Source organism: Homalodisca vitripennis, chromosome 2 (assembly GCF_021130785.1).
Source record: "Homalodisca vitripennis isolate AUS2020 chromosome 2, UT_GWSS_2.1, whole genome shotgun sequence".
NCBI lineage: Eukaryota > Metazoa > Arthropoda > Insecta > Hemiptera > Cicadellidae > Homalodisca > Homalodisca vitripennis.
The window spans coordinates 209,465,377-209,477,543 of record NC_060208.1 but is presented as its reverse complement, the minus strand read 5'-3'; the positions used below and the strand labels follow the sequence as shown (position 1 = coordinate 209,477,543).

Genomic DNA, 12,167 nt, shown 5'->3' with positions numbered 1-12,167 from the left:
CATTCATGTTTCAAATTTTGTTTTTTAATGACAAAATCACATAAGTTGATATGTTTGTTTTTTTGTTTAATATAAGTTATTAATTGTTTGATTTATTGCTACCAAAAAGTGAAGAGATACACATTTTACATTTTCTCACTTAATTTGATGGTGAAGTCCAGAATTATATGCCAAACATTGACAATATTGGCTTAGTCACTTGTAAACCTGGTTTTTTATGGCAACAACATTTCATCTAAAATAACAATTTTAAAGCTGCTAGTGTTGTTTTGTTTATTTTTCAACTGTTAAAAATAAAGAAAATAATCAATTTAAAATAAAACCAGTTGGAAATTCGGGGTTAATAAAACGCAGATACTTTTATAAAAATTGATTGGCCATGTAATAAAATCTGAATTACACTGAACACATTAATTAGCTAGAAGTAATTACTCTATGTGTCTATCGCCTAATATTTTACAACGGTTTACAACCCAGTAACATCTAATTGTCAGCGTAACATAACCTAATAATGCACCATTGATGTAGTCTTTGGCGTCACATTGTACAGATGATTGCGACTTAGATCCGGTGAGCTGAAAAAAGGCTAACAAACTATGAACTTCATTAGTGTATTTAAAGGACGTGAACATGAAAATAAATTTAATGGAAGGTCTCACTCAATTTGTTATAAAACGCCAATTACATTTATAACTGTAATTTCCCTTATTAATCTATTATAATAACAGTTCAGATTATTCTCTAAATATTTCATTTTCACGTATTTTACGGAATTAATCTTTGTCAATTTTACAACTCAATTGACAAAACGCTTATTTTCCAAAATGTAAACTAGCAATTTACAAATGTATTAGTTCATTCCTAATAATTATAATAGCTTACACTGTTTAACAATACAATTACTCAATACAATTTTATATACAACATAAACCATATAAAATGTGCTGTTTAAAGAAATATAAACAAAACCATTATTACTTTACATAGACAAAGGTTTTCAATAGCAATATGTTAGTTCATTTTCATAAAAAATAATGAATACCCAAGAAATATTGCACTGTGCGTAATTGTTATAATTAGAACATTACGCTCTAAACGAGAACTTGGATTACAAATTAATGTTTTGTAACAGACTTTTTTAACACTGGACCTGATATTTTAAAACACAATCTCACTAGTATACAACTCTTCACTATTCATTTAAATAAATCATATATTTACATTAGAAACAACTTATAAGAGTCATATATTATATTACTCACAATATTTCCAGGTTTATCAAAAAAATACTAATGTTTCTATTTAATATGTTACCAGGGTAATGTAAATTTTCATAAAAATGTCCTGTTGCAAGTTTTATCAATATAAAATTGAAACCTTCTGAAAGTCCATAAAACTATATATTTACTAAAAGTAGGGAAATGTATGAATAATTTGTGTATATTTTTGAATTTTGATTTAGAAATTATACCACTTATTTAGGTATGGTGTCCTTATTAAAAAATATGTACAAAATTCAATAACAATAAACTTTTCCTTATAAAAAAATGCAGAATTTTATGAAAAACATGATATATAACAATGCACAATGAAATAAATTTTTGTATGTTTTTATAAAATATCCTTGCAAAGTCTGGAAAAGTGGCCAGCCATTGGAGGTAATTTAGTTGCCAGTTCTTGGGTTAAATAATAATCTGTGTAAATATACTAAATTTACAAATTCTTATTTTGGTTTTGTTGTGTTTTCAAATTACCAGATCCAGGGTTATTAAGCTATTACAAAGTTGACAAATCAGTATTGTTGAACATTAACATTAGCTAAATACAGTTGAAGTATTTTACATTTAATGTCTTAAATTGTATTAATACCTAATTATATATTTCTATTTAAGTACATTCTGTCAGAAACCTTAGGAAACCACTTTATTTACACACATATATACAGAAGACTAAAAGTACTATTCCAGTGAACTAAAATTATTAATTTTGGAAAAATCTCCTACCTTAATAAAACGATGATAGGTAATACTTTATTCTAATCTAAAGTGATACTTTCAGAAGACACAAAGGATATTATTATTTGTTGGTTAGTATTTTGATTCCAAAGCACATTTAGTTTAATAATATTGAAAGCAAACTAACTTAATCTCTTCTATAACTTACATTAGTCTAAATAAGACGATATACAGCTTAGCACATCTCATACACTGAAATCTCGCTAAAAAAAGACATATCTTCAGAAGATGCTTTACACGTCATATGAGCCAGTCTTTTATAATGCCAAGTCTGTACAAGCCAAATCATAGTTTGTGCTGGAAGCCTCCTGAGGATTTATCAAAAATATCTTGAAGTGAAAATTTGTCTTATCTGTAAACCCTCCAAGCGTCCTTCATAAATGCTTTTGACGACTCGGACTTTCACTAAACGTCATCATCAAAAACCTTAACGATAACATTCATCTCTACATTCATTTTTCCGACATAATACGGGTCAAATCACATTATAATTTATACCGTTAGAAAGTCTGTGAGTTTTTTAATGCTTTGTGGTCTTTGGATTTCTTGTAGTCTGTACCGAACATTAGTCTAGTTCATAAGCTGTTGTTTCCAGTGAAGACTATCGTGTACCCCGTAGGGCGCAAAATTGCTTAATTTTGAAGGTAAATTAATTATTTTAGGTTCCTCTTGGGGTACACAGAGAAAAATTACAAACATAATGAAATAATTGTTTTTGGTCAAAATTGCGAAACTTACATAACTTTCTTGTCATACTTAGACATTTGACGTATAAAACCCGATTATGGTTTTTTGGCATTATTATTAAAAAATTCGACAACAAATAAAACAAGTTCAGAAAAAGCCGTCGTTGTGAACATATTAAGATACATTTTCAAATTTTGTAATTCTTTTGGAAGTGTGATCGCAAAATTGATTGATTTAGCTTCTTTCTCATTCCAAAATTCCCTTACTCTCCACATTTATCTTTCTTGAATTAGTACCTGTTCACAACATGAAAAAGGCTGGGCGAGAGAAATGTCATACAAACGAGGAAAATAAACGTATGCGTTATTCCAAAAAATAATCTCTTACATGGCAAACTCCATCGTCTTGGAAACGATCCTCAAAATGGACCAACCAAAGATGAAGTGTATGGACGTAACTTGAAAAATAAACGTACAAAAAGTTTATACTTGTAGTTTTGGCGTGTCCTTGTCAAACCATTATCATAGAATTGATGTGATATAGTTGTCTATATTTAATATAAGATACGTTTTAAAATTTTGTAAAAATTGGAAAACGTATGCAACATACAACAAATGACTTATACAAAAATATAATTTTTTTGGGTTCCTTTAGAAGAATGTTCTTTAGTGATATTACAAAAAAAGGTTAAACTTAACAGTATAAAAGAAAATTTTAGAGATACCAAGGTCCAGACTTTATAAAAGATATAACAAATAATAATAATTTTGTTATAAAGATTAATAATCCAGTGGATGTTTTAAAACTGCAATACACTCATGTATCAGTGTTCGATACCCTTGATTTGGTTTTACAAGCTTCTGACACAAGTACTGTAGCTATCACATGTGCTGGAGTGGGGCTGCACGCTCACATGGACTTCAGCGACTCCTGGAACTGAGCCCAGCTCCGCTCGAAAGGTGCGAATACCACAAGCAGGATAAGAAACGTGGCGATAGCCACCACTCCCAGCACCAGGATGACCAGCAAACACTTGCGGAGCCCAGCGTGCTGAAACATGTCAATAACAAATTTTTAAAAATTCGTATTTGACTATTACTTGATACATGATGTTTCAGAAAATTCATGTGAATTAGTGTAATATTTATTCTTTGCATAGTTATGATTTTATTCTTGTGCATCAGAAATATCTTTGAGGAGAAATGTTTGTCACTCAAACATTCTATTTAAATCACAACTATAAATGCACTGAAAAACTTGTTTCCATTAAAATTAAGTATTGTTTATAACCAATAAGTACATTAGCAAGATGTTTAACTTTTTGTAAGAAAATCTTTATTAAATAGAACAATACACCCCAAATAAACAAGATAAAAATTAGTCACCAATTACAATTCGGTTTATGTGACTCTAAATTTGTCAAACAATTGTCTAATTCTTATATTTTCTGTCATTTCAAATATATGGCTCTCTTAACCCTATGCACTCGAAGGCAGTATTTATAATTTGTCCTTGGAGCTCGTATGGCCAGTTGTACTGGCTGCCACCATTTTGTTGGAAGCACGGATTAATTTTGCTGTAATATTATCTCAGCTCGTATGTCCAGCTGTACTGGCCAATATATAATATGTCCATAGCTCGTAAGGCCAGCACCACTGGCCACTAAACATAGCTGTAATCTTCTAATATTCTCTTTGTTTTATAATGAATGGTGAATGCTGAAACCTATCGAGCAGCTTTATTTTACAGTAATTTATAAGTAAAGCAGTTAATTTTTAATTAACCTATAATTCTTCTCTAAACATTAACTGTGCAAATAAGACAAATGGCGCGTAGTGGGCCTACACATTGAAGTGATAGAAACTTGGAAGATTTTACTAGAAAACGTGTGCAAACTGTTCTTGACTACACATATGTGTGCGTTTTTAAAAGTTTCATTCTGTAAAAAATGTAAAATAGTTCATGTCTGGATTTAACATAACTGTAAATGCCTACTTTATAATATTTATTTACATATATTTAAAAAAATATATGTGTGGGAGTTAAATTTCCCAAATGTATGTTTATCTTTGTATTAGAAATAAATTTTAAACTAATTTTCATTTCTTCTTTAAACATTTTAAATTATTATGCAAATAACACAGAGAAAATTGAAAAATAATTCCGATCTGGGGAAGCAAACAACAAATATGGCCGCTGAGCTGTCAATGAAAGTAGTGGCGGCCATCTGTACTGGCCATACGAGTTGCGAGGACAAACTACGGCAAAACTAACGTGAGCTGTCTGCAACCTTGGTGTGGCCAGTGCTGCTGGCCTTTCGAGCACAAAGGGTTAACAATCTTTAGATGACAGTTTGAAATACTCACAGGAGCATCCTGTTTCCTGTCCATGGAGAGTGGTACTCTCCCAGAGTTCATGTCCTTCATAGGGAACGTGTTGATGCGCTTGCTCCCCGCTCGCTCACTGACGCACCCACACATCTGTCAACAGTTCTGTATTAGGCTTCTGGGGCATGATTCAACATTTCAACAGCTGTGATGCAACATTGTGGTATTCTTAGTTAGATTATACCATATCATGTTTTATAATGCAAAAGGATGGATTTCTCCATGGAGTTAAATGAAAGTTTTTTTTTTCGCTCCATCCAGTGACAGGACATATATATGATGGGTAGGTAGAGAGGATTGAAGCTATCTTATCTAGAACCTATGGAGTGGGAATATTGTGGGGTAATCTTGACTGGAGGAAGAGGAGGCTAACCATGTTCCAACCTCTCCCGGTTGAAATGGAGAGGAAGAATCCTTAGGATCTAGGCTTGTCTTTGGCAATGACAGAACTCCACCACACATTGTCAACATCTGTAGTAGACTAGATCTATTGATTAAGTTATCTCTCCTCCTGATATCTCAACATGGTGACATGTGACCCTTGGGTACCCACTGGACTGCACTGTCAGGTATAAGTGACTACATCCATTTCCTGCTGTATTTAGTTATTTCCTTACAATAAGTGAGTTCTGGAAAGTCTACGTTGAGACATACTGTTGGGTACTAATTGTATACAAATTTAAAACTAAATAATTCTTTTTAAAGAATGTACTTTATACAAGGTTTAAACATTCAATGAAAAAACTATTTGAAAAAAGGCTTAATTAAACATTGAACTTCAATTAAAAATTTTTTTGTAAAATTTAATTTTGACCCAACCATAATTTTCTGATAACCTGAAAGTAAGGAAATACTTTGTCTAGTATTTAACCCTTTGAGTGCCACAGCATATTTTCCCAAGTCATACGCATAAATTGCCGGAGCATTTCCTTCTGTTTTGCAAGCGTGTGGGGAAAAAACTATATCAAAAAAACTATTCAACTAATTTGAATAATTTTTTTTTAGTTTGTGTGTTATAAAACAAGGTATTTTTTCCATATAATATAATATTTTTATTTTTATTTACACAAAAAGAATATAGGTTATAACAAAAAACTAAAAAATGAAAAAAAAAAAAAATTTTAAGTTTGAACTAAAATTTTATATATACACTATTTTTTTTTAATTTTGTTAGCTATACCATATGAAAGAGCATGAAAAACTGAAAAAAATCAGGCATAATATGGTGTGTTTACAGTAATATATAACCAGATACTGCAATATATACAAAATACAACAAAAAGCAATTTTTGTTCAAGTTTGTCAAAAGTTTAGAAACAGTACTATAACTATCCTATTTCACTCAATGAAGTAAGACGACTGTAAAATACTAATTATATAAAAAGTATATAAAAATATACACAGGCCTTCAATATAACCTTACTTCACCTAAAATCAATAGTTTGATTGGAACTTGCGTTTTACTTCATCACCAATCCAACAATAAAATATACATCACTAAACAAATAAACACGAAAAAAGAAGTTTATAAATGCATTGTAAGTTTTACTGAACACAATTGCAGAATAGTAATAACAACAGTTTTCAGCATAAACACACGAAACTAACACAATGTAAACACCCAACGAACCAAACTGTGTAGTTAATGGCAACAAGTAGCAGCTGACCAACTATTGCGTCATCTGTTTTTTTATGATGGCAAATAACTACAAGGAGGTGGTGAACAATAAAAATCAATCACAATCGATTGTTCGAAACTTGTAGATTGCCGTGAAATAAGTTATTTGTCAAAACAAAAATGAATTATATGTGATATTAATTAAGTACAAATCGTCTACTGGGTAGATGCCGGCAATTTATGCACATTTCACAAAATCTACTATGTAGACGCTGCGGCACTCAAAGGGTTAAAGAAAGAGTATTTCTGTAGTATTTTGTTTTGTAAAACATTCTTATAACAACTATTCTAATATAACTCGATACACTGTTTTTTGTGACATCAAAATGTAAGTTAATTGTATCAAAACACAGTGTGAGGGAAACAAACAGGATCTCATTTTTTAAACTCATTAATCTCAATTTCAATCCGAAGCTCTCACTTGCTGGACAATCATGCTAACTAATCTAATTTCTTAATCTCCAGTTAAATCTGGGTCTCTTACTTGCTGGACAATGATACCAAATAATCAAGAGGTGTTAGCATTTTTCTATGAATTATTTAGTATTTTCTTCCTCTTTGTCTCACATGTTTTTAAGAAGTCAAACAAATGTGTTTGCACAAAATATTACAACCTTATGTGTTCATATGTAACGGTTACGTTAAGGAATGTTTTGGGACTGTTACAGCATTCACAGGAGTACTTTGTGATATGTACTCAATGACTTAAGTCCTAAACAAAGAAAACTTATTTATAAACCTTAAACCTACTAACTCGTGGTAACTACAGAGGCATCTCACTACTCAGCATCCCATATAAAGTTTTATCCAAAATTGTTTTAAACTGACTTGAACATTATACAAATGAAATAATCAGGGAAGAACAGGCAGGGTTCATAAAGGGCAGATCAACCACAAATCAGATTTTCATTTTCAAAGAAATATTAGCTAAATACTGGGAATATAATAAAGAATTTTTTGCCATATTTATTGACTTTCAAAAAGCATACGATAGCATAATCAGAAAGGAGTTGTGGACACAACTAGATAAATTTGGCATCCCGAGAAAATTAATAAACTTAGTTAAGATGAGTGTCACAGAGTCAAGAGGCTCAGTAAGAATTAATGGTCGGGACTGTGTACCTTTTGGGATAAACTCAGGAGTCGGACAAGGAGATGGTCTTTCTCCAATCTTATTTAATATTGCCATAGAAGAAGCACTTCAGAGTGTAGCAGAGAGGGATTTAGGGGTGGAAGTTGGAGCTAAACTAAACATCCTAGCTTTTGCAGATGATGTTGTCATATTTGCAGAAAATGTAGATGATTTGAGGTCACTAACTAGACTATTTATGAGTGAGGCAGAGAAAGTGGGGTTGAAGACGAATGATGCAAAAACTAAATATATGCACTTTAGAAGGAATCAAAATCAAAGAGGAGGACCCCTACAAATTGATGGGCATGTTTTCGAACAAGTGGAGAACTTTAAGTACCTTGGGGTCACAATATCAAATAAAAACACAGATGAACCAGAGATACAAAATAGGATCAACTCAGCAAATAGATGTGTATATGCATGCAATAGGATACTTTCAACCAAATCTCTCTCTCACAAAACTAAAACTAGAATATACAAAACAATTATATGTCCAGTGCTTTTGTACGGATCCGAAACGTGGAGGCTAAATAAGAAGGATGAGAAAAAGCTTCTAGTTTTCGAGAATAGAATTTTACGTAAAATTTATGGGCAATCATATGAACAAGGGGTATGGAGAAGAAAACATAATAGAGAAATCAGGGAGCTCTACAATAGTACGGATGTAATAGGAGAAATAAAGTGCAGAAGACTCCGTTGGGCAGGCCATGTTTTGAGAAGAGAAGAGGAATGCAAACTGAGGAGGGTAATGTACGGTAACCCAGAAGGAAGACGACCCTGTGGGAGACCGAAAGTGAGATGGTGGAACCAGGTGAAGGCTGATATGGAGAAGGTGGGCGCTTCAGAGGAAGATGCAGAGGACCGTTCAAGATGGAGGAGCTTTGTTGGTGCGGCTAAATATCACCTCCGATATAAATGGCCCTGGGAGTAAGAGTAAGAGTAAGTAAACCTACTAACTCGTGCTTCAGACCATAGAGGATTTAAATCCTTTTTCAATAGGTTTCTTCATCCTATTAATACAAAACTTAAGAGAAGAGGTTAAGTAATAATGAGATTGTTTTACTACAACAGCCACTGTTATGTACTCACAGACAAGATGAGGTGGACGATGACGTAGAATGCCACGTATCCAACCAACACCCAGTCCATCCACTGTGGCAGCTCTGCTTTATTCAGCTGCACCGCCAGGAATATTGTCACAACTGCAACATACAAATACAACTTTCAGCTTATTGTTTACAAACAATCTATTGTTTACCACAGGGTTTGTTTAAACATATCCGATCTTATTTGGAATAAGGATATTTAAGTTACTCATCAACATCTTTTTAAATTTATTTACTCAAGATAGATTCATATTTTTCATGCACAATTAATAAAAATGTAAAAACCCCAGAGGTTTGTCTGCACTAAAACTTAACGATAATGTTTACATTCCCTTATATAAGGATGCACGTTATTTTTTGCAACCTTTATTTTTTAGAACTATAAAAATAATAATTGGAAAATAACTCAGATTTCTAACAATTTACGAGGGTCGTCCACAAAGTAACCTCCATTTTGGAATAAAAAATAAACCAACTGAGATACAAAAAGTTTATTATATAAATGTTAAAACTACAGCTTTTCTCTACATTTCTACATATTCACAATACAAATTCAAGTACTTATCATATCTTTTAACAGTTCTTTAAATTCCGTCTTTAAAGAAATCTGCCGCCTGAGAACGTAGCCAACCTATCACAGCGTTTTGAAGCTCTTCATCACTCGCAAACCTCCGAGATGCAAGCCACCGCTTCATGTACGGGAAAAGATGGAAGCCAAGTCCGGGCTGTAGGGGGGGTGGTCAAAAACGTCCCATTTGAACTTTTCCAAAACTTGAACTTCTCATCCACTTTGTTCACCAAGTCATCACTGACGAGAGATGGCCTACCGCTCCGGTCTTCATCGTGAACGTTAGTTCTTCCATTAAAAAAAAAAAAACGAACGCATTGACGGATTGCACCTTCGCTCGTAATGTTTGGGCCATACACCGCACTCAATTCACGATGAATTTCAGCTGCTGTTTAACTTTTCGACCACAGAAATCTTATTACACCACGCACTTCACACTTGGCGGGATTTTCTATCACGGCGCTCATGTTTTTACGTTGTAACAAAAGAACGCGCGATCGCACGATGCTCTACCTTGCACAGCTAGAAGCGTACTGAACGGCTGCGCACGCCGATGTGAGAATGGCGGCGCAACCCCCACTACTTATCGCGCAACGCCCAAGCGGCGGTTACTTTATGGACGACCCTCGTATATATTACAAACAGGGTGAGGTTTAACGAACATAAGTTACCTACTTTAACTTCATTTCAAATTTACAACAAAAGTAGAGGTACAAACAGACCAGCAAAAACAGGATTAGATAATATAAATATCACGATTTTTAACAGCTAAAACAATAAAATAACAAATGTATAAATTAGTATAATAGAATATATATCCAATGATTAATAATAACAAGAAAACAGTAATAAAACTCCAACAACAGAAGAAAAAACACATAAAATTACCTATTTTTTAACAACCACATAAAATCAAATACACACACACACACACACACACATACATATTTTCATACATTAACATAACAAAACAGAACCACAACAAATCATTTCTTTCGATACCAATTTTACAATTTTGCAGCTATTTCTATTAGTAATCATTAATTCACACAATTCATTAAAACTCTTTGGCGCAAAAATCTCAAGTTTTCTACTGCCATATTTGTTATTAAATCTAGGGACAATATTAAAGTTATGCCTAACACTGTAATAATGTGAGTTTACAACTTTGTACTTATTATTACATAAATGATCATTAAAGATCGGGTACACATAAAGTTTTTGTAGTGTAGGAAAATTTGTGAATTTGAAAAATTCTAAATCATTGTTTAATTTAATATTTCTAAGAAACAATTATTCTCAATTTGCAAATGTTCTATTCTTTGGAACAATGGCATGTAGAATCATTACCCTAATATGAACAGATTCAAAGTTTTGTTACATGTTTAAACAAGTTATTTCCTGCAAAAATATTCTCTTTGAGACTCCAAATATTTATTCTAGCACATATGCCATATTTGGAAGCAAGTCTTGAAAACCAGTTTTGGAATGGACATCAGTTCAACCATCGCATTTTGCATTGTCATTCTGGTTTCAAATTGGGACCCTTGGGCACCCTCAATTAAGGCTTCAAATAGGAATAACATGGTACCATACGAGGAAAATGGAAGCCTGATGTGATGGAAGATGTTGTAGTTTGCCAAGAAGTTTCAACAACTGGGAAGAATGTGCTGGTAGTGCAGTCATTGAAGCATTATAGTTGCTCCGAATTTTTTTACTGTGAACCGAATTGCATACAATTTTGGAATTAGGTTCACCTTACCCTTAAGTTCAAAAGTGAAAATGATTTGAACTCCTCAACCACCCTAGGGACCATATATATTTACTGTTTTAATTTAGGGGTAGTTTTAAGGGTAGAAAAGCTTAAGAATATGATAATCATTTTCGAGAGTGTGGAATAATACTTAAATCCTTTTCATTTTATAAAAAAAAAATTTTTAACAATTTTTTATCAAGGAGTAGTTTTCAAGGGTTGAAAGAGGGTTAAAAATTTGATAATTATTATAGAGAATTTAAAATATTACTTACTCTATACTTACATCTTTTTATGTCATACCAAAGTATTTTTTTGTGATTTTTTCAATGTAGGGGTTGTTTGCAAGGGTTGTAAGATTTTCAAGGGGTTGAAAATTATTTTAATATGAGGTAATTGTGTTAGAAAACACTTTACAATTTCACCACTTACTATTAGACATGTTTTCTAGCGATAAATGGCTCAATGTCAATTTTTCAATTAAGGGGTTGTTTACACCCCTTAAAAATAATAGGCGGAGTTCAGATCATTTTCACTTTTGAAGTTAAGGGTAAGATGAGCCTAATTCCAAAATTTCATGCAAATCGGTTCACAGTAAAAAATTTCGGAGGTAAGACCGTATTTTTTGCTTCAATGACTGCACTATGGAGCGTAATTCTCATGAAGCTGCAAAGATGTTGTACACTATTGCTGCGCTGCATAAAGTAGGCGATGTAAAACTTCTTAGTAATACTTTTAAATGATAGTCTGACCTTCAGATGCTTGTTCATGATGAACTTCTTCATTGCAATAAAAAACAAATTCAGCATGTTATTGATTTTGGCTTCCAACTTAACATGCA

General features: G+C 32.5%; 1 protein-coding gene across 1 annotated transcript in view; it reads right to left on the bottom strand.

Annotated features, from left to right (window-relative positions):
* Positions 1 to 358: 358 nt before the first annotated feature.
* The window catches only part of LOC124355371 (putative ferric-chelate reductase 1 homolog), a 102,825-nt gene continuing 91,016 nt past the window's right edge, over positions 359 to 12,167 (bottom strand). The window contains exons 14-16 of the mRNA XM_046806488.1: positions 8,989 to 9,101; positions 5,069 to 5,182; positions 359 to 3,752 (exon numbers count right to left, since the gene is read on the bottom strand). Of these exons, the coding sequence (XP_046662444.1) occupies positions 3,612 to 3,752; positions 5,069 to 5,182; positions 8,989 to 9,101 (368 nt within the window). The 3' untranslated portion in view covers positions 359 to 3,611. The remainder of the gene's footprint in view (positions 3,753 to 5,068; positions 5,183 to 8,988; positions 9,102 to 12,167) is intronic.